The sequence below is a fragment of the Gracilinanus agilis genome, chromosome 3 (assembly GCF_016433145.1).
Source record: "Gracilinanus agilis isolate LMUSP501 chromosome 3, AgileGrace, whole genome shotgun sequence".
NCBI classification, from domain to species: Eukaryota; Metazoa; Chordata; class Mammalia; order Didelphimorphia; family Didelphidae; genus Gracilinanus; species Gracilinanus agilis.
In genome coordinates, this window is record NC_058132.1 from 164,942,888 (window position 1) to 164,965,653 (window position 22,766).

At 42.2% G+C, this 22,766-nt stretch overlaps 2 protein-coding genes across 2 annotated transcripts in view; one reads left to right on the forward strand and one right to left on the reverse strand.

Moving 5' to 3' along the window:
* Nucleotides 1–372: 372 nt before the first annotated feature.
* Nucleotides 373–8,016, forward strand: TMEM218 (transmembrane protein 218). The gene is made up of 4 exons (XM_044668984.1): nt 373–439; nt 3,951–4,061; nt 4,853–4,955; nt 7,882–8,016. Exons 2-4 carry the CDS (start codon nt 3,952–3,954, stop codon nt 8,014–8,016), a joined length of 348 nt encoding a protein of 115 aa, XP_044524919.1. The 5' UTR covers nt 373–439; nt 3,951.
* A 7,895-nt stretch (nt 8,017–15,911) lies between these two features.
* Nucleotides 15,912–22,766, reverse strand: part of SLC37A2 (solute carrier family 37 member 2) — a 33,725-nt gene continuing 26,870 nt past the window's right edge. Inside the window, exons 7-18 of the mRNA XM_044666186.1 lie at nt 22,199–22,365; nt 21,128–21,165; nt 20,589–20,738; nt 20,312–20,402; nt 19,012–19,074; nt 18,553–18,638; nt 18,015–18,063; nt 17,649–17,722; nt 17,026–17,104; nt 16,723–16,820; nt 16,277–16,341; nt 15,912–15,942 (exon numbers count right to left, since the gene is read on the reverse strand). Coding sequence (XP_044522121.1) covers nt 15,912–15,942; nt 16,277–16,341; nt 16,723–16,820; nt 17,026–17,104; nt 17,649–17,722; nt 18,015–18,063; nt 18,553–18,638; nt 19,012–19,074; nt 20,312–20,402; nt 20,589–20,738; nt 21,128–21,165; nt 22,199–22,365 — 991 coding nt within the window. The remainder of the gene's footprint in view (nt 15,943–16,276; nt 16,342–16,722; nt 16,821–17,025; nt 17,105–17,648; nt 17,723–18,014; nt 18,064–18,552; nt 18,639–19,011; nt 19,075–20,311; nt 20,403–20,588; nt 20,739–21,127; nt 21,166–22,198; nt 22,366–22,766) is intronic.

The window sequence follows — 22,766 nt, forward strand, 5'->3', positions numbered from 1 at the left end:
AAAGCGGGAAGACGATCTCCATGGAAACAAAGAAGAGAGGGAACTCATCCTCTTCCGCCCAGAGGGGACCGCCCTCAAGACAAACTGACCAATGATTCGAGGCAGGCTACCAAGGGGAAGGGCCATTGATAGGGATGAGGAGAAACTAGATCTGCCTCTATCCAATCGATTTCGAGGTTGCGGGAGTCTTTCCAACATTAACCAATAGAAAGGCCCGATGAAGTAACCTCCTACCGCGCTCGACTGTAGGATATGAGGGAGGAGCGAGCGTTTGAGCGGCCGCCTCCAATTAGTGGGCTTGGAGCATTACTGTTAAAAGCCCACTTGTGATTTGCTGTCGCTAGAACGAGGCCTCTGGGGGGCGGTGCCAGACCAGAGGTGGAGGTTGTGTGGAAAAGAGGCGGCTTCAGGGTCACATCTTGGGGAGAGGGCTAGCCAGGTGAGGGGATATGGAAGGGGTAAATGGGAGGGAGGGAGTGGTGATGGTGAGCTTTGGACCTAGAGAGAACGGGTCCGGGAGGAAGAGGGTGATGGCGAAGGGAAGGGGAAGGGACCAGGAAGAGGGACCCCCGATCTCGGTTTATGATGCCGCTTCTCCTTACGGCCCACCTGGTGCCATCACTAGTGGGACACTAACATTTAATTAGAGCAAAAGACGGGCCCGGCAGTGTTAATGGAATTGACCACGGAACGAGGAAGACTGGGTTTGATCCTAGGTGCTCGGGGCAACTGGGTTAGACACTGTTTTGCAGACAAAGTGCTGTCTTGCATGAGTTGAGGGAATTTCTTTATATGAATTCAGTCATAGTTCTAGCCCCTTATTCCAGGGGAAGGGCCTTTGCTTTTTGTCTTATGCCCACTTGGAAGTTGTGACATCTAGCTTAGTTTAGCGCCGTTGTAGGTTATGAAAAGGCTGGAGACCCTTTTCCCAGGCGTGCTGGTGAAGAACTAGATTTTTCAGTTCTGGAATACATTAGCAACAAAGCTGGAAATAGAACCTAGGCATAGTATACTGTCTGCTGTGCTTCTGGTGAGCTGGTAGGTAAGCAGTAGAGATAGCCCCTCTGCAAATTCAAGGCAGTCTTCGACCTCAAGGCCTGGAAAAGTTAGGAAAGGAGATAAGAAATTATGTGACCATTGGTCTGAATTCACAAACCAGAAATAATCTTCCAGATCTCCCTATTCCGCATCTCCCTGTACTCAGAGAGGACGTTGTTATTGGTGGGATTTGTGCAGCCTTACAAAGTTATTTTCTAAAGAAATACCTAGAAAGGAAAGTTTAAAAAAAAAATCCAAAATGTGATCCCCATTAATGGCATGTACTTATTATATCTTCCTCCAAGGCATACTCATCCATTCAATAAACATTTACTAAATGCCTACTGTATGCCAGGTACTGGAAACACAAAGACAAAAACAAAACAGTCTCTGCTCTCAAGGTCCTATCATTGTATTGTAGAAAAAACACTTGCACACATAACCAAATGGGAAAAAATTTTTTATCTATAACTGTGATTTCATTAGTGGAAAGAGTTTCAGGTGAGGGAACTCCCTTTACCAAAGCAGATTGGTAGCTGTTTTGTGATTTATACTCTGAGAATTGCCTAAAGAAATTACAAGTTAAATGACTTGCCCAGGAATACAATAAATATGTATCAAAGACTGAACTTGAACTCTTGTCTTCCAGACTCCAGAGCATAGTTACAAAGTAAATACAACTTTGTGTGAGTAGTAAAGGAAATGGCACTAATAACTGAGGGGACAGGCTTCTTATAAAAGGCAACACTTAGGGAACAACTAGGTGGCTCAGTGGATTGAGAGCCAGGCCCAGAGACTAGAGGTCCTGGGTCCAAATCTAGCCTGACTCTTCCTAGCTAGGTGACCCTGGGCAAGTCACTTAATCCCCATTGCCTAGCCCTTAGTGCTCCTCTGCCTTTGAACCAATACACAGTATATGGCATATACAGTGGGTATAGGCAAGTATTGATTCTAAGACAGAAGGTAATGGTTTAAAATAAAAAAAAATAAAAGGCAACATTTGAGTCTTGAAGAAATTGGACAGAATGTAGAGAAGCACATAATGGATGTGAACAGTGGGGAAACACATTACAAAGGAGATTCAATTCAAAGCTGTCACCAAAGAAGAAAAATACTGACTGTTCAAGTGCTAAGAGCAAGGGGTAAATATTGATGGTGGGACACACTATTTCATCATGCTACAGGAAAATGAGGAAGGTCTCCAAAATGCTGGGTGGAATCCAGTTGGCAAACTTGTGAGACATCAACAGAAGATAGGTATGAATGGGCAAATTATGATCTGCATTGTTGGAAGGAATCCCATCCATCAGTAGGATTCACAGATCTAAATGCTAAATTGGAATATCAATTTGTAATTTATTGTTGTCTAAAATGATGGTTTAAATTGCTTAGCTCAAGTATCACCTCCTATGATCTTCCTTGATTACCCCAGTTACTAATTCTTCTACCCTCAAATTACTAATATATTTCTTTTACACATAATTTTTATTTTTCTGGATGTTTTTTCTTCCAGGGGTGTGTTAGCTCCTTTAAGACATGGACTGTTCAGGGTTCTATGTTTGTATATTCAGTGCTGACACTAGAAGGGACTTAAATGCTTTTTAAGTTGGATTTACTTGAGAGATTATAGTCTAAGTATTGAACAACCGTGAGATGAACTGTTGTGTTTGAGGAATATCATATAGGCCAGTTTGACTGGCATATACAGTGGGTATAGGCAAGTAATATGTAATTAACCTGGAAAGGTAAGCTGAAACCATATTTTTAAGTGCTTTAAATATTGATGGGCAAAAAGCAAGCCACTGAATGACCTGATTAGGAACTATGTGGAGAATGAGAGAGGTAAGAGACTTGAAGCACATGTGCCTATATGTGATACAGTATACAGCTGACCAGTGCTGCTTCTGGAAATGTGGTCAGTTTGGGGAATCATGGGAAAATATTCCTAGAATCTTGGATTTGAAGTTGGAAGGGACCCCCAACAGCCATCTTATAATTGACCCCTTCATTTTATAGATGAGGAAACTGAGGCTCAGAGAAGATAGGTGATATGCTCAGGGACAAATAGGTAGTATCAGAACTGGGAATTAATATAGGTCTTGACTCCAAATCCAGGCTTTTTTCCATTGTGTCTCTTCACTCAACTCCTTCCACCACCACTCCCTTCCCACATATAACATTGTGATATTTATTATTCACTGTGGGATCAGCAGGTCCACAGAATAGTTAATTTTTTTTATGCCAACACTTAGGTTGCCTCATAAATTTAATTTATCTGGTAAATTGGTAATATGGTAGCAGTATAAGGGAAAACACTTATCACTTTGTGTTGCTATGAAGAAAGTACTTTAAGCTTTCCCATTTTATATAAACACTTAGTAAGGTAAGTCTTGGACAAGTCAAGAGACTTGCCCATGGTCACACAGTTAGTAACTTTCAAAGTCAGTGTTTGAAGCTAGATCTCATGTCCAAATATACGACATTGTAGAGTCCAACTGCTACAGACTAGTTGATGGCAACAAGATAGTACACATATGCCAGACTCCAAGCGATAAACATAGAATGGAAATCAACTACTCAGTATCCCATTATGAAAAGTCTTGTGTCCTGAATTTCTAGTGTCTATTAAGAGACCCAAGGACTAGACATTTTCTGGAAATGTATTACCTGCCTTGGTTAATTTTCCTCACATATTAATCAGAATATCCACTCCCTCCACCCTTCTTCCCTCTGAGTCAATTGGTGCTCAAACTTAGGCTTTCTGTACACAAATGAATGGCTTAATAAAAACTGGAAATGTGAGGGAGGAAGGAAGAAGGCAAATGGAGCACACAGGACATTTAATCCTGTTCTTGTGGCAGAGTAGGATGCTGAGCCAAAGCAGCAATGCTGATGTTTCCTTTCTTCTCCAGAATGGCTGGCACTGTACTTGGAGTGGGTGCAGGAGTATTCATCTTAGCGCTGCTCTGGGTGTCGGTATTGCTGCTGTGTGTGCTGTTATCCAGAGCCTCCGGTCTAGCTAGGTAAGATGTTCTTTCCAGCTGGGAGTCCTAGGTAAAAGCAATTAGAGGTGAAATCGCTGACACTCATTAAACATTTAGAATTCAGGAGATCATTTTTGTAATTACTGGCAGTTTGAATGAGTTGCATTTTAGCCATCATAATGTTATTTATGGTCTAAAGGGGAAGATTCATTTTTCACTTCTCACTCTGAGGTGGGAAAACATACCAGAAATATAGGGAAATCTACTTTTCCTGCCTTTCACAAAATTTTTAAAAATTGTTTATAGAATTGGGTTGGTTCTTTCTCTGAAACTCTAGGTCTAGTCCCAGAGAAACTGAAGAAGCAATGAGTATCCCAAGCCAGCAATGATCAGAAAGCTAAGGCCATATATGAACCTCTGAAAAACAATAGAGTTGAATTTGGTAACCTATAGACATTCTGCCTATGCTGCCAGAATAGTTATACAGATACCTGGGTATTAATGAAAAAAAACAAAACTGTTTTGATTTCAATGGTTATGGTTCCTACAATGTACATACATGATCAGAGGCAAAAACAAAGGTCCCAAACTTGCAACATCAGAAATTTGGATCCTATTAGGAATACTTCTAGATAATAACCTATTTAAAACAGGATCAAGAAGATAAATTTAGAAAAATCTCTTAAATTTACTGAACTAGGTAGACAACAGACTCTCTGAGCATCATCACGGGATTAGATATTAGAATGCTGGCTCCTGGGAATAGCTAATGTCAGGGACACATTGGTGGAAAGTGTGAATAGTCCTTTTAATACTTGTCTGTTTTTTAGGTTCTCGCTCATTTTTGTTTTCCTTGCTGCTCTCATCATCACCACAGTTCTGTTGCTCTTTCCCCGGGCTACTGAGATCCCAACCAAAAAGGAAGAATTTAAGGTGATATTCTCTTTCTTTTTGCCTTTCTAATTGTGGTTCTTATGACTTTCTCAAATCAAAGGAGAGTTTTCCTATTGTGCAGTTGATTTGTTATATATAATATTAGAAGAGCTGTGGTGGCAGGACAGTGAAGGGGAAAGCTCAGAGAGAGTTTTAAATTCCTTTTCTGCCCATTCTCTAAGAAAAATAATCTAGTTCTAAAGCTTTGTTGGAATACTGTCAGACATTAATGTGCCTACTATAATATTTTCTTGAACCCCCAACACATCTAACAAGCAGGTCAACCTTCAGAGCCCATTCAAACTTTGTAGTGACTCAAGCTTCCTGAGTGGCATTCCATGCTGTGACATTCCTTAGCATAGATTTTTCCATCTATGAAATGGGGCGAGTAGTTCCTCATTTAAAAAAGTAGTCAGCAAAGAGGAACATTTTCTGTAGGAAGATGAAGTATAGAGAAACTCTTTAGAAAGGCAGAATGGTGCAGTATACAGTTACAACTTGAAGTCAGAAGAATTCAAGTCCTAGCTCTAGTACGTAGCTATACACAAAGTCCTTAACCTGTCTAAGCCTTAATTTATTCATCAATAAGGAAATGATTATACTTGTACTATGTCCCCCTTAGGTTCATGGTGAGAGAAGTACCCTGTAATATGTAAATATGTAATATTTTAAAATGTGAAAAGGGATTCCATAAATGCAGTCTTGTTGTGATCCCTCTTTTGTCTCATTCTCAGCTTTTCTGCCAATAGTTTTTTGTCATTGCCCCAAGATCTATTTTATTATTGTACAAGATTATAGCTATTCCTTATAATGATATCTTGTCTAAGATCCTTGGGCTATGTTTGTGTAGTTTGGCTTCCACTATCCTACCTTCCCTTGATGCTCCGGTACCTGTACAAAACTATTAGGCTTTTAATTTCATTGCAAAATTGCTACCCTTATCATAGTGTGGCTCAACTTCCTGAAATTACCCTGTACTTCCTTTCTAGCACTCTCCTAAGCCTCAGTGGTCCCAAAGTAGCAATTAGTTTCATTATTCTATGCCAGGCCAAGGTAAAGAGATTTTGGCCTTTTCCCTTAAGAGCCAAGAGCTCTTACTTCTTAATCATATTGTAAGTTATGATTTCTTTTTCATTTTTAAATGTTTTATTGGTGCTTTTCTTTTTTGCTTCACTACACTTCCCATTAACTTTCCTACTCAGCCCCAGTAAAATAACCTCCCTCCGTTATACCCCCAACAAATCAGTAAAGCAAAACAACTGGACATGTCTAAAAACACAGACTTTATGCTGAAACCCAGGAACTTTCTGACAAGAGATGGGAGGCATGCTAAACTTAGTTTTTTCTCCCTTGCCTGCAACCCAGCAGAATTAGAAGGAACTATTACTGTTCCCACAGAATCCCTATAGAAAACTGTTCATAGACTAAAATGGAACATCTGTGATCTTCATAACTCATAATTTTACTTAGAACTATCCAGATTAAACACATTAATTATGAAAACTTAAGAGAATGTTTTCTATTAAGGTTTGGGGAATTCTATTTTTAAATGCCAGAGCCTTTGCTATTGTTTCTGAAAATCACTTTACCATTAGAGGTACCATCTGTCTGTAGGTGAACTGGGGCAAATTTCTGCCTCAATTTCCCCATTTTTGAAATAGAATGTTGGCTACTTTCCTTCTTGGGCTACTACAAATATGAATTCTAGAGGAAAAGCAGCTTGGAAACACAAGTTACTATGAATTCAGTCACCTCTGTCATAAGAGTCTCAGACTCAAGAGAAAAGTAGGTTTTGGGCAAAACCTGTTTGTCAGCATGGCCAGCAAAATTGGAGTTCTCATTTGCAGGATTTCCAGAACTGGCCCCTGCAGCAGCCTGGCTCAATACAGTATCAATAATACATGACCTGGGCCTTCTGCAACCAAAGCCTGCTAATTGGCTAATTAAAAAGTGAAACGTGTCGAACGAGCAAACATGTAGCCCGCAAGAGACTTGTTCTGTACTAGAGCCAAGGTCAAACTTATGTTAAAGCTGTTTCATCAAACTGACCTTTGTTGTAAGCTGAGCATAGGGGCAATCCCTTGAGCAGCCAGGATGGTTGCAGCTCTTTTCTTCTTGGGATCTTTGGATCTCAGCAATCACACCACTGCTTGGATTTGACAGGTGCTGTGGGTCTAGGTCTCCACTCAGGCACGTGGGATTCTTTTCCAGGTGTTGTGTTCAAAAACCTTGGAAGCTATGACGTTATATATTTTTCTGTTTGTATTACTCCCTGGCTGGGTTAATAGATTATCTACATAAGAATTTGAGGTAGAGTAGTGGAATTAAGAAACTAAAATCATTACTCTGTTTAGGTTTCAATCAATGCCAATACCAGACCCTTCCAGTGTGACTGGTTTATAGAGCTATTGTTTTCTTTCATTGATCAGTACAGGACTTTGAAAATGCTACAGAAACAAGTATTTCAGGCAGGTGTTGCAAGCAAATGGTTATAGATACGTTTGCCTTAGAAATATTGGGTGGAGGAATATTTATAAAGTGGTCAAATACCTCCAGATGAATGTTTCAGAGGGTTATTTTAAAGCTTATCCTAGCAGGGACTTATGTGGCTCCACATTAAGTCAAGCAGTCTTACAGATTAGGAAACCTCATCCAGAGAATATAATGATCTTTCTAGATCCCTTCTAGGTGTTTTCTGAACCCATAGCCAATTTAGTTCATTGAAACTCTTATTCATCTCAGCTCTAAAAGGGAAATCCCTTTTCTATTTATAGAGGAAAGCTAGAGTGGGATTGTATCTGGAAATTATAAGTGTCCAGGAATTGGTGACCTTTTCTAACCAGATTTTAGATTTAGTATGATAAAGATATTGAAGTGAAAAGCTGCCCTATAGCTATCATTTTAACAGTTTTTCTTTATTCTTTAGATCGTGGACAAGTTCTTCATTGGTCGTTATGTTCTACTGGCTTTTCTCAGTATTACCTTCCTTGGAAGTCTCTTCTTGGTCCTCTTTCATTACATCCTGGAGCCAGTCTATGCCAAACCACTTCGGACATCCTAAGCAACATTCAAAGAAATACCATGAACTATGAATTGAACAGAGATGCTGCTCAGCTTTGCATGGGCAACCTTCATGTCTGGATCTGGAATATCAAGAGTATTGAGATTCAGCAAAGGAGTTATGGAATGATGCCTGTGGAGATGGATTCTCTTTTGACTTAAGAGAATTGGTGGTATCTTCACAATCTCCCTGAATGATCACATATCACATTCCCTTTTAATATCTGTCTTCTCCCTGTTTCAAATCAGAAATAGTTATGTGACTATTTTGGAGTGAGACTTAAGACAGGACAGAAAGTTTGCCTTCAACTGGCAAAGACCAGAAACCAGATATTTTGATGATCTGTAAAACTATATTGTTTTCAGAGTTAAGTTCTTTTGTAGAGGAAGTGTACTTGGATCTAAGTGTTCTTTTGATATTTTGGAAATTTTACGAAGGTGGTTATTGACCACTTTATGCTGGAAAACTCTTTTAAAAAAACAGTTCTCATTTTCTAAGAAAACAGTTAATGCTATCTTTTGTGTATTCCAAGTTTGATTAGAGGCGAGAAGAGAGATGAAAGTAGTGGTAGTCTTCTTTTTGCCTCCTGGGCCTTCATTTTCTCTCTCTTCTTGGGCCCATTAGTTCCTCTTTTCCTCATTTATTATTATATGAGTCCATTTGAGGGCATTGTTAAATACTCAAAGTATTATAATACTTTCACCAGAGCTGATGATGGCCATACCTCTGTAGTGTCTGGCATGTCTTTTTACCTGTTTGGAATCTCAAACTGAGTTGTTAGTTATAAAATGGGCAGTGGCTCTAAATTTTTATCTATTTTCAAAATCACATCGTATATCCATTCAGGACAATTTAAGGCTGTCTTCTGGTTTAAAATCGAAACCTAAAAAAGAGGGCTACCAGTTAAACAAGCTAAAATTTTTAAAACTTCAAGATTAGGGAAGAATAAGGTCATTTTGCAGCTATAGTCTGGTTATAAACATAGAAAAGCCACAATTTTTTTAAACCCTTATCTTCTGTCTTAGAAACAATATTGTTTCTAAGGCAGAAGAATGGTAAGGGCTGGGCAATGGGGGTCAAGTGACTTGCCCAAGGTCACACAGCTAGGAACGGTCTGAGGCCAGACCTGAACCCAGAACCTCCCATCTTTGGGCCTGGTTCTCAATCCACTGAGCCACCCAACTGCTCCTAAAAGCCAAAATTCTTGCCCAGAAGGTTGAACTAAATGTTGACAGGGACTCAGCTTAGAGAATAATCAGGCATAGGGAAGTTGAATTCTCCCCAATTTGTCATGGGTCCTACTTCATTATCAGTTAAGGTGGACCCTGCGTCACTACAGAAAGGCTGCAGAGGGAACTACCTGTGGGGAATCTGTTTTAGCACACACCATACGTAAGGGGTAAAATGGGAGATCATCTAAACAGATTGGAAGGCAAGAGCAGGCTAACAGATTTCATATTATTGTACTGTACTCTGGTTCAGAACGGTTACATCTGCTGCTCCTGAGGACCCCAGGTGCCTATGAGTTGCAGCACAAAAGATGCTGGGCCAACCCAAGCGGAACACTGATTCCTAACAAGCACAGGCTTTTGCTTGTCAGCTTCTCCTGGGAGAGTTCCTGCTGAAGGAACATGTCAAGGAAGACTCCTATGAGTAGATGGCCGGTCATAATATCTATCCCCCTTCCACTTTCTCAATAGATGTCTAGCTGTCAGATCACTATGTTAATAGCAATGAGGCTGTCAGGGATTATTAAAATACTACACAAAGACAAACCTGGTTGAAAACTTTTTAATTTCTCCCCAGTGCCACCACTCATAAATAGATATTTCAAAAATAGTAGTTACAGGCTTAGGGGTGTCAGAGATGGCCTTAAATAAAACTGTAGTTTTTGGAAAGTACAGTTTTAGCATCTTTTAAACTTCTACTTGGTGGGCTTCAAGTCAAAACTACATGGCCATAGTCAAAAGGATCTTCTCTTCCTGTAGCTTTCTGTCTTGGGCTCCTAGAACCGCAGGAGGAAAGGCTGGCATCAACATCAGATGCAAATTTTTCCCACAGATATAGCAGAGAAACTCAAACAGGTTCATTTTGTTGGCTATTATTCAATTGGGGCTTTCAAGGCTTTAAAATGCATTGGATGATGTGCAGAACATGTTATTTAGTTTGGGGTCTACCTGCAGAGAAATGACAAGGGAATAGGGCACACAACACATGTTATGTAACACGTACCACAGACATTCCTACCACTTTTAACTTTTGACATGTTGATTTGTTTGACTAATGTTCATATTTAATTGGTATCCTGGAAAGTCCTCTAATATATATGGTTGCTGCCCATTTTCTCCCTTCTCTATCAGAGCTGTACCCTCCATCTTCTAGGACCTATTATCCATCTCTCAAAACCAACATCAGCAATGTTAGCAAGACCATCATGGGTCTTAACTTAAACCTGGGATTTAACTTGTTCCCTTCCCCACCTCTCTGTCTCAGGGTCAGCCATGTCTGCCTCCTCCTAACAATGCTGAGTTCTCAACCACTGCTTCCTTCTTCCCTCTTATTGCTCTCTTCCTCCCCCCACTCTCAAAGCCTCCCAATGGGTCTCTAAAAAGGAGAAATGCAAAGAGTTATTGCTTTTTAATTACAAGTGCTATTGTAGCATCTATAAGGAGGAACACTTTAGGCTTAATTGAGACCAAATGTGAAGTTAAATTAAATGAATAACTAATTAACGTAATGCTCCTGCATTAGCCCCGTGTGTGTGCTGAGGCCCAGAGAGGAGGCTTGACTTCAGGCCTCTGGTGAACATACAGTGCCCAAGGCAGAAGTGGGGCAGGAATCTTGGGGACTGGGGGAAATCACTGTAGAAAAGCTAATCCCAGTGCTGGTCTCCCCCCAAGACCCTTAGAAATGCATAAACATAACTTTTCTCTCAATTGGACATTTCTCCCATGGTGAGTTGAAAAGGTACCAGGGTTAAGAATGAACAGACTACTGTTTATGGGGTAGTACAGCCTCAGCCTGGTCCTGACCTGAATCTAGAATAAGAAAAGTGATATGAACAATCAGGACGCATAAGACAGCAAGACTAGAAGCAAAAAGGCTTTAGACTAGGCCAGATAAAGTGATTGGGACATGATGGGAAGGTTGGGTTTGTGGAAATAAAAAGGGAAGAAAGTTCTCAGTGATATAAGGCCATACAACTTAAAAACAGACAATATGAGAGGTACACTACACTGTCTTTTTCCCCTCTCAATTCTGATCACTCTTCTTTGAAACTAGTTTTCTTCCTATTCTTCAAATGGGGTCAGATAAGATCCAGATCTTCTTTCTGCTGGTCTCACTCTGGGAAATCTTATCTATAGTCTTCACCTATCATCTCTATGCTAGTGATTCCTTAATCTATATTTTTAGTCCCGACTCCTCCTGAGCTCTAGACACATCTCCAGCTTCTTACTATTGGGCATTCCATTGCCCTCTCAAACTCAACTTGCCTAAAAATCAAACTCAAAATCTTCCCTTTCTCCCCCACCTTCCCAGCCAAAACTAAGTTCTTCATTTCTATTATTCCCCATAGTCAAAATCAGTGTCATGAGAATTTTGTTTCTTGCATTTATCTGTCTCCTTTCCATTGCCACCATACCTCAAGGCTATCCCTACATTCCATCACCAGATTAATGTCATCTTCCTTATTCAAAAGTTTTTTATGACCCCAATACCTACCGAATAAAGTTCATATTCCTTTACCTGACATCCAGTCTTGTCCCATTTAACTTTCCTAACTTAAACACCACTTCCCTAAATAATCAATTCAATAGCTCCTAAACACATCATATTCCTTAAATAAACACTCCTGTTCTTTTTCTAAAAAAAAAAAACCAACAAAAAGTGCTTTTCAATCTTTTGTAGAACCATCTTCTGCCTATCGAAATCCCTGAAAGGCCTTGCTTATAAGCCCCACTGCTTCCAAGAAGCCTTCCCAAACCACTTCAGCTATGCTCACTTTATTCTCCAAACTCAAATTTTATTTATCCCACTTTTAGGCAACTAAAAACTGCATGGTTAACCTAATAACACACCCTAACATTTTGGGTATCACAAAGTTATTGATACACATCAGGTAATAAATTATTTGACTTAATAACATAGATACTTAGGAGATAGCTCAATTGTAGGCATTTTTGTTTTCTGGTGAGATTAGACTATCTTAAACTAGTTCCCAAATGTAAGCGCCTTTTTACAACCTTGGGAGGCAACACATTTTTTTTTTTTAAAAAACCTCACCTTCCATCTTAGAATCAGTACTGTGTATTGGTTCCAAGGCAGAAGAGTGGTAAGGGTTAGGCAATGAGGGTTAAGTGACTTGCCTAGGGTCACACAGCTAAGAAGTGTCTGCAGTAATACTCCTAAATCTAGACCTGGCTTTCAATCCACTGAGCCACCTATAGCTGCCTCTGCAGCAGTACATTCTTCAAACACTTGAGTATAAGGAAAATAGCTGAATTAGTACATTAGGATTCTATGCAAATTAAGAAGTTAGAAGAATAAAGGAGTTGTAAAACAAGAAGGAACCAGTAGAGAAGCATAAACAGTAGAAACTATTATACAGTATTCCTGAATTCCCACGTCCCCCCTCTGTAGGATGAGGGATAGGCACTGACAAACTCCAGGGAAGCAGCTATTTAGGCTCTGGGCCTCACAGGGCTCTACCATGGGGTGGTGTCACCATCTAGTGGTTAAAGAGGATATTCAAACTGCTAAATTGAGCCCTATGACATCAGTGGGCTTTAGTCGGGAATGTAAAATCTACTGTGAAGAGGAAGCACTAAATTAAAGCCCAAATGTTCTTCCCATGTCCTTTCTGAGGACTGTCATCGGCTTCTTTTGCCCTTATGGACAGAGTAAGGATTCATAAGTCGGCATCTTTTTAACTACTTTCTAAAACTCAAAAGTATTTGAGGGGGCAGCTGGGTAGCTCAGTGGAGTGAGAGCCAGGCCTAGAGACGGGAGGTCCTAGGTTCAAATCCGGCCTCAGACACTTCCCAGCTGTGTGACCCTGGGCAAGTCACTTGACCTCCATCGCCTACCCTTACCACTCTTCCACCTATAAGTCAATACACAGAAGTTAAGGGTTTAAAATTAAAAAAAAAAAAAAGTATTTGAGGAACACAGGGCGAAAGATGAGGTGTTAACTCACTTTCTAGCCAGACTAACATAACGAGGCATCAAGCTCAGTAATACAGGGCTATGAAATCAACCTGCCACAGATGCTATGTGCCAAAAGACAGAGGCTTCTTAAAAATGGAGTCAACATCCTTTGATTCCTACTGAAAATTAACGGCAAACCAGCCCTAACCACATTCTTAGAATGCAACCTGGAAGGGATGATTAGCAAAACTGGACTTGGCAGCACAATGGATAGTACACCATTAGTAACCAAAATCCTAGATGCTGTTGAAGAGGACCAAAGCACAGCAAACATAAAAGAACAAAGAGCACAAATTAACGGGGGCGATGACGCACGGCTTTAAATAATACAGATAGCATTGCTCCTGACAGCCAGGAGACCAGAGCAGCCACCAGAGCAAGCTGGCAAACAACAACAATAAACACTGAGTGTAGGTATGTATAGGAATTTAGTTCTTTTTAGTAAAATTGGACATAATAAGGCAAAGGGGCCGTACAATTAGCACTTAATATCTCCATAAGCAAAAACCTCAGTGGAATAAATGAGTCTTCATTTATACTCATTGTTACTGGCATTGCAATATAATCAGTGTGTCTCATCTTCCAACTAGATTTTAAGTTTTTTGAGGGAAAGACTAACTCCTATACTTCCATATCGTGAACAGCAACCATCTCAGTTCTAAACATGTGGTTGATCTCCAAAATATCACCAAATTTAGACAGACAGTAAGCTCACACAATGACATAACAGCAAATATTTACAAACAGTTCTTTGAAATCACACTCAAAACAGCTGACAAAAGCTGTCATCTTTCAATACAAAGGTTATGTTCAAATTTTAATCAAGGATGGAGAAATTGAGCTGTCATCGATGGAGGCAGAGTTGGGGGGACAGGAGAGGAGAGAAGATTAAAATTGGGAATACAGAGATATGAAGGTCATGGAGCAGGGGGACAGAAAGGAGACCCCAAACTCTGCAGTTCACCTGAAAACATGATAAGGCACCTCTGTTACAGGAGGTATCTATGGATTACAAAGTCAGTTCAAATTTAATGGTAGTGGGAGTGGAGAGGAATAATATGGACTAGCGTTGTGTTTAGTCCCCACAGAATCCTTCTATCTTGGCACCTAAAATTCAAGTCACCCAATTCAGCAAAGAAACCAGACCTGAGATAGGCAAAAGGCCATGCCTTTCTTTTCTTGTGCCTGGGGTGCCATCTTAGCTCTAGCCCTACCTACTACCGTAGGTACCAAATACAACATACTCTCTGCACAAAATGCATCATTTTCTTTAGTCTACGATTCTCTGAGACTGTTCACTCCCTTTCCCCTGGAAATTCTATCAAGACCTATAGCAGGTCATTGGGCTGGCCTGGGGCTGGGCAGCTCTTGCTGCTCCAAATGTCTTTTTTTGTCCATGGGTGGCTCCATTGGGGAGTTTTCTGGGAATCCAGCAGAGAACCTTGGCTCCTGTACTTCGGATGGGGGCCTCATATCTCTTTATATCTAGGAGGAAGACAGACTCAGGTTAGGGGGTGAAGAAAAAGATGAGAAAAATCAAGCAGAATCTTATACCTCCTTAGAAGAGCATTAGATCTCAACAGCCACTTTTCAAGTTTTACCTGATGAAGTTTATTAAAAAAAAGTGTGAGGGAAGGAGCTATAAATCTCCTTTCTACTCTAAAGAAAGTAGCTCAGAGCTAGAAACAAGTTTCTATGGGGAACCAGTTAAGAGCAGAGCCACTTGATTCCTCTTCCTTCCTCTTTCTTCAGAATGTCCTTCCTCTCACCCCCACCCCAGCTTGTGTTGAAAAGGTACTCTAATGGGTTGAGAAACCAATTGATAAACTGCTCCAGTCTTCAGTGTTGCCTGGCTCCCTCTTATAAAATGGAACATGGTTCCCTATCTAGTCCCCAAGCCTGCCCATCTTTCATTCCCACCCGAATAAGCAGTTTCTCTGAAGAAAAGGAGCTCCCTTAATCACCTTTCCCCAAATAAGCGCACTAGAGCAGAGCTCCCCAGGCTTCCCATGGAATGGAGTAAAACTCTCTCCCTGCCTTTCACCCATCCATCTAATCTGGGTTCAAAGTATCATCCAGACCCCTGCAAGCAAGAAAACCGGGCCCAGGAGAGAAGCTCAGGGGGCCACAGAAAGGCTTATCCCTACCACCACCAGCACAGTCCCAGCCTCTGACTAGCCCCTTTGCCTTTCCCCATCACCTGCCCATGCCATCCCATTTCCTCCCTTTCTCCTCCTCCCACCCCAACTGCTCATCAACAAAAAGCGGAGGGAGAACCAGGCCAAGTATCTCCTGAACTTGATTAAAATGTAATTTATTTTCTTCACCCCACAAAGGTATCAAATGATCTCGGATTGTGAACCTCACGGCAGTGACATTATGACTGCAAAGAGGGGAGTCTTTACTCCAAACTTACCCCCACCCCCCAAAGGGTCCAGGAAAATACTCCTAAGGTCTGATCCTCCCCAAAAAAGGCAGAGGTCCTTGTCCAGGTTCTATGCTTTCTAAGGAAACCCTCATGCAATTATATTCTGTTTAAATCACAATTCCTTGGAGCTGACCCCTTTAGAAGCAAGCAAGAGAAATCACACTGGTGAAGAGAGCTGCATGCAGTCCTGGTTCCGATCGCAAATCAGTCATGGGACTAAGAGAACATACTCACAATACAAACCACAGCCCACCGGACACTACCTCGGGTGGGTTAGGGCCAGACAAGAGCTATGAAGACATACAGAAGACAATGGATGTTAGTAATGGTTAGCAAAGTGTGGGGAGGGAAGGCAAGAAGCATGGAGGCTGGAGAATTGGGGTAAGGCTCCCTGGAGTCCGAGTTAAGAATTTTCAGGGAGTCGGGGCTCAAGCAGGTTTTAGAGTGGATTACAAGTAGGCTTTAGGGTAGTTTTAGAAAAGTCAGAGATTAGTCTCTGGTTCTTCAGCAGCACCCAGGGGTGGACTATAATTACCACAAAATGTAGGGTTTGGGAGAACCCCTAAAATTGAGTGCCCAAGCAAGCCCTCCAATTTAAGGACATTAGAACCCAGGAGAACTCACCCTCCATTTCTGTTCACACATGCCCTCCAGGTCTGGATCTCTTTGTATACCAAGCGAGAGAGGAACTGTAGGGGAGAGAAAAACAGGCAGGGAAGTATGGAGCCGGGCAGATGCCAGTCACTGTAGAGGTCTGGGGCAAAGAGATAGGAGAGGGTCTAGCAGTGCCTTACACATAGTATACATTCCATAAATATTTGTTGATTAATTACAGTGAAAGGCTAGTAAGCCTGAGTGGTGAATTATATGCAGAATGTAATACATCCCTGAGTTAGATAAAAAGACACGAAAACCCGCCACAAAGTACAGCCACTTCTAAACGGTCCCAGAGTTTCTTGTGCCGATTTCTGCCCGCAGAGTCCCTTACTAAATAGCTCAGGTGCCATAACACTGGGCTGAGACCAAGCGGCCCTTCCCCATACCCGCTCTTGATCCAAAAAGTCATTTACCACACAAGCCAACACATCTGCAGAGATGAGCATATAGAAGACATTGTTCCAGCCTGTAGGGGAGATGAGTCCAGCCAGCAGGGGCCCTAAAGCAGCACCTGGAAAGGGCACATAGACAGTGTGAAGAACAAGGCAAGATGGCCCTGCCCTCAGTTTCTTCTGCTATGCCACTCTCCCCACAACTCGGCTGCTTCCCCCAACCCACCCCAACTTCAGTGTCCGTCTGCCCAGTGGAAAAGATCAGGGCCCAACTGCTTGGGAGAAGGAGCGGGAAGAAAAAGGAGCTCGCTAGAGCACACCGACCTATGGAGCCAGTCCCATCAATAATGGCCGTCACCGTAGAAAGTGCCTTTGAATTGCCTTTCAGACTCTTGTGTGTGCCCTGGGGAGACCAGAGGGAGGAGAATCAAAGATCCATCATAGCAACTTGCATCTCTGCTACTTAAGCTGGGCACACGGTGTAGGCAGGTTCATCAAGGAGAGCATCAGCCTCAGCATGAGCAAAAAGACGCTTCTCATAGCGAGGTGGATGCTGGTTATTGGGAGAGAGTGGGGAGGACCCCAAGTCTGAGTCAGAAGGGAAAACATTCTCCAGACAATATATGGCCTGGTACTGAACAAAAGGGGAGGGGATGGACATGATGAGACCAGAAGAGAGATACCTAGCCAAATCTTTTTTTTTTTTTTTTGGTTTAAACCCTTAACTTCTGTGTATTGTCTCATAGGTGGAAGATTGGCAAGGGTGGGCAATGGGGGTCAAGTGACTTGCCCAGGGTCACACAGCTGGGAAGTGTCTGAGGCCAGATTCTAGCCAAATCTTGCAAACAATTCCCTCCCCTAATCAAATGGGGCCAATGGAGGTCGGGGACCTTCTGTGGGCTTATGCTCAATTAGGACGTACCAGTTCCCAGTTTCCTTGAGCTTACCAGGTCAGCTGAGACAGCAGTGGTGATGAGAGCATAAGGCCCATTGACCAAAGCCCCACAGATAATCAACATCACTAGAAGGTAGAGACAGAGATAGTGTTTATCTCTACTTAAGGCTAAATAGCTGGACACTTCTCCCAGTCTTTAAAAACTGTCCCCCACAGAATTGGATTCCTAGTCCCTCCTTCTACCTCCACCCCTAGTCCACACTCCAAAGCATTGAATTGGATTCCTGGCCTCTTCTTTATCCCTACCCCCAGTCTACGCCTGGGCATTTTGAGTACTCAGAAAACCAAGTGTTTCCCTCCTTGGTCCATTTCCATAGACAACCAGGGAAATCTGGAAGAACTGAAGTTGCAGCCTCACCTACAGAACTGCCAATGCCATTCTGACCAACATAGTTGTAAAGGAAGAGCTGGGAGAAGCGAGAAGAAAGGGCATGGGATAAAAAGGTTATTATCTTCACTTGTTTTCTATAGGTCCTGTAGCCCATAAATCTTGACATGACCCTTTTCTATCCTGGAATCCCCAGTCATCTTGTCCTCTCCCTCCTAAGACGGACAGGGATCTCTGCCCCCCAAGAACAGATTCCAAGACTTCCTTTAGGAATCTAATGTTTAGAAGTTTATATCTAACCTAAATTTCCTGTTACAAATGTAAGCCCAAATTCCCTCTTTGTCTGACTTCAGTAGCCTTCCTCTCTTCCACAGTAACCTATTCCCATTCCCTAATCCCACCAGACACAAAATCAGCCCTTATTCTCTAAGCTAGATAGTTCCCCAAGTTCCCCACGTGTTTCTCTTCCTACTCTACCAGTCCTCTTGATGATTAACCAACTATTTATTCCATGTAGACATCCCCCATTATTCATCTAACCATCCCCCCAAAATGATAAGAGACTAACCAGAGGGGCAGCCACAATCAGCATGACACAGCAGGTAATGGCCCTGCCATTGATATAGTCAGAGATGAGCCCTGCGAGGATGCCACCTGTAACACATAGTCTACCTTACTACCCACTGCAATCACCAATAGAAGCAGTGCTCTCTCTTCCATCACCCCACTATCCTTTGAGTCTTTTACGTTACCACAGCCTCAAGACCAGGACAAAGGGTTCTCTCCATTCCACCCTTCCTTACAAACCCCAATATAAATGCAGAAACAAGTATGAGGAGGAATAGTTTTCCCAAAAGACACATGGCCGGCCAGGAATTCTCTGGGCATATGTCCTCTCCTCTAAATCTACTTGACTAGGTTAAACCTTATTGACCATGTACTTCCCTCCCCTCCCCTATACTACTCTACTCTCTGTCCAAGAGAAGTGATCTAACCCTCTGAGAAAAAGAGAGATAGAGAGCCTGACCTATTATGCCGCCAACATCGAATAGGGTAGAAAGATCACCAGCTTCCTTGGGTCCAAAATGAGCTGTGGAGAAAACAAAAGAGTAAGAACTGAGTAAAAAAAAAAAACCTGACCATAAGCTTAAAAGAAGCACAACCAGCTGACTAGAATGCATAACTTGGAAGCAAAGAACAAAGAAGGAATTGATTTCACAGAGCACTGAAGAACAGCACCCATATCATTCTGCAGCTATCTTTGAAGAAAGCCCCTTAAATGAACTTTGGGAGAAGCTAAACTCAGAGTTTATCTTGGCCAATTCCCACACTGCTCAAAGTTGCTAGAATGTTTAAAAAAGGCAGGAGTCAGAGAGGCCAAAAGAGGGATTGTTGCTGATGATAGAAGAGGCAGTTTGGAGGAGCTTGGGGGCTAAGGAATGGTTCAGAGGGGTCCTGAGGGAATTTGGAATTCCCATCCCTGGAGTGGCTAGAAGGAGAAGAGGAATGATGAGAAGCCCAAAGGGTCTTGGAAACTGTGGATAAAGGATGGAGAACGGTGTGCCTTGCTGCAGCTTTAATTTTAAGACAAGAAAGCTAACAGTGGACTCCTTTTCTATCTTGTTTTATACATGTTCCCGGGGGGACCTAGGTTTCCAGTGAGTACGGCTCTTAGTCCTGAATAGCTACTGAACAGATCTTGGGTCCAGCCAGCCAATGGAGAGATGCATCTACTGGATGCCCGGGTTTGGGACAATGTGCCAGAGCAGAGCTGGTACTGGCACAGAACACAATGATCCTCCAAATGAGGATGAATTCTCCCTCTGACAGAGAAAGCTATAAACCAACTTAGTGGTTAGTTACAAACAGCTATAGGCTTTACCCCAAAAGCCTCCATTTTTACCACCGAAACAGAGTCAGATAGCCTTCAAGTGAGTTCTTGTTAGATTTGAGGATAGAAGGTTAAAAGTCAGAATAGGGAACAGAAGGAAAGGAAAATGCAAGACATGGTTCATTACTTAATTCCCAACCTTTCTCCAAAAGATAGAATATAATGTGCTGGAAGATGCTTGCATTCTATAGACTTAGGGATATGAAGCAGAGGAAGGAAGAGTGCCTAAAAGCCCCAGCATCAAATTTCTAAGCCTCTTGCTTTTCTCGCAAGCTGGATTCCAGAAAAATTTTGTCCCCAGACCTAAACCACATACAGAATGCCTGAGCAATCCACCCCCTTTCCCATATCAGACTTCCAAATGCTATTTTCTAACTTTTCCTATTTCTTCCCTCTACCCATCACCCTACTTTCTCCACCTAGCACATGCACTTACCCACATTAACGATGTAGAGGGGCAACCAAAATAAGAAGGTATAACTGACCAGCTTGGCGAAAAGCAGACACAAGGAGAACTCCACTACACCCTGGAGGAAAGTAAAGGGGCAGTGGGGATAGTGCCAAGGGACTCTCTCTTCACTGATCTCAGGGCACCAGCTCCAGGGTACCCTTTTTTTGCTCAACCCCTTATACAATCAAATATCTGGAATAACCACTCAAGCACTAGTCATCCATTCCACCACCTCCATCCCTTCCAAACCTCCCTTACTCACCGGAATCCTTAGTGCCCCTAGGAAACTGATGGCCCCAGGCTTTTCAGTTAGGTCCTTGGAACATTCAGAATTTTCAGTTCCACTCTCCCTCTCAGGACAGTGCCCAATCACTGAATCCACAGACGTACCCAGGTCGTTGGCAGGCCCGTTCTGAACACGGTGGGGAAAAGGCCTTTAAGGTGGGGAATGGGATTTTGGCACTACTCCCTCCCACAGAATGGAAATCCAGACTTACTCACCATTATTACCTGAGGGGTTGAGAGATCCCTGACTGAAAGGAATAGGCCCAAGGGTCAGGGTCAGGGGCTTAAATTCATGGTTACAGACAGGCCTCAAGGGATCCTCCTACAGAACTCACTGATGGACTGTGGCTGGCCCTCCCTTTGATGGAGATTTAGGTGGTAAAATGTGAAGGAGGATGTGAAAGGCAAGGATTAACTGTTCAGTAACTGACTGGTTCCAAACTTCTTCTTCTAGCTTGCTATTTCTAGCAACCAAATCTCAAGAAACCAACCACTTCTGGGACGGTTCATACTCACATGGTGCTGGGGTGGGGCACAGTCCACATCTTCAGGGTCTGAAAGAAAAGGTAGAGATCTGAGTTACCGAAGGTCAGGCTCTATAATTCTGGAACACCTTTTTACTGAGCTCAAACCAGTTTAGAGTTTTGGTACTTTGGTACTTCCTTAAGGAGGAAGAAAAGGAGAACAGTGGGACTTAAAAGAAAGGAATAGTGGATTGGGAAGCAGGAGTTGTTCAGTCATTTTAGTTGTGTCTTGGCAAAGATCCTAGGATGGTTTGCCATTTCCTTCTCCAGCTCATTTTCCAGATAAAACTGGGATAAACAGGGTTATACAACTTGCCCCGGGTCACCTATCTAGTGTCTAAATCAGAATTTGAACTCAGGTCTACCTGACTCCAGGGTTAGTGCTCTGTCCACTGTATTACCTAGCTGCCTGGAAGGCAAAAGACTTAGATTTTAATCCCAACTGTCTCTAGCTAGTCCTGTGACCTTGAGCAAATTGCTTTACCTTTTGGCACAAATTCCTTACCTATAAAGTAGAGATAATTGCTAATTTCCCTACCTCTATCACAAGACTGCTGTAAGAATCAGATGAAATAATGAATGTGAAAGTGTTTTTTAAAAAAAGCAAAAGGCCCCATAAATTGAAGCATTGTTAATCACTACATCTGGAAATAATAATAGTTCTCACTTATTTAGCACTTAAAGGTTTGGAAAGTGCTTTTTATAGCCAGTGTCTCACTTGATCTTCATAATGATGATGGATTTAAAGTCAAGAGACCTCCAGTTCAAATCCTGTCTCTATCACTTATTTGCTATTTTGGCCAATGGCAAATGACTTTCTACGGTCTTGGTTTCATCTATAAAACTGACAGAATGCTAGCACTATGTTCCTCATAGCTTGGTTATGAAGAAAACACCTAAACTTAAAAGTGCTACACAAATATGAGTTATCATTAATCATCTCCTTTTCTCAGTCCCATAAGTATGGGAAGATCTTCAGGGTAGAAAAACAAAAATTTAGTGTGATGCCCATTAGAGAATCCCGGGAAAGAAAAGGCAGCCTAGGAGTTTGTTCTCCACTCACATTCAATAAGGAAGAGGAAACTGATGAGGCCCATGACACCGATGATAATGCCAGGCACGATGAAGGACAGGCCCCAGGCGGAATCCACCCAGATACCTGCAATCAGGGAGCCCAGTATGTTGCCCACAGATGTGTGGGAGTTCCAGATACCCATGATAAATCCACGCCTAGAGATGGAAGGAAGAATATGGAGGAAGAGAAAGGAGGTAGAAAGGTTAGCAGTCTAACCCTTAGGTTAAGGAGCTAATTGAGCTTTCATGAGGTATACTTGATCTGATAAGCTCAAAGGAACTCAGCACCAAAGAGGCAACACCAAAGAGGTAAGCAAGGAAGGAACATTATCCATGTTACCTCATCAGATAGAAAGAGAATCTAGATCTTCACACCTCACAGATATGTTCTCACTCTAAGTCACACTACCCTAGAGTCCCAGTGTAATTATTCCACCATCATGGAGTAATCTTCCACCAGTGAAATCCATATCCACACCTTGAGGTATTCTCTCTCTCTCTCTCTCTCTCTCTCTCTCTCTCTCTCTCTCTCTCTCTCTCTCTCTCTCTCTCTCTCT

What these genes read in the sequence shown, in the direction of transcription:
- TMEM218 (XM_044668984.1), top strand. Translation starts at nt 3,952, where the DNA reads ATGGCTGGCACTGTACTTGGAGTGGGTGCAGGAGTATTCATCTTAGCG. An exon ending in AGAGCCTCCGGTCTAGCTAG is followed by an intron (nt 4,062 to 4,852) that starts GTAAGATGTTCT and finishes TCTGTTTTTTAG; the next exon opens with GTTCTCGCTCATTTTTGTTT. An exon ending in CCAAAAAGGAAGAATTTAAG is followed by an intron (nt 4,956 to 7,881) that starts GTGATATTCTCT and finishes TTTATTCTTTAG; the next exon opens with ATCGTGGACAAGTTCTTCAT.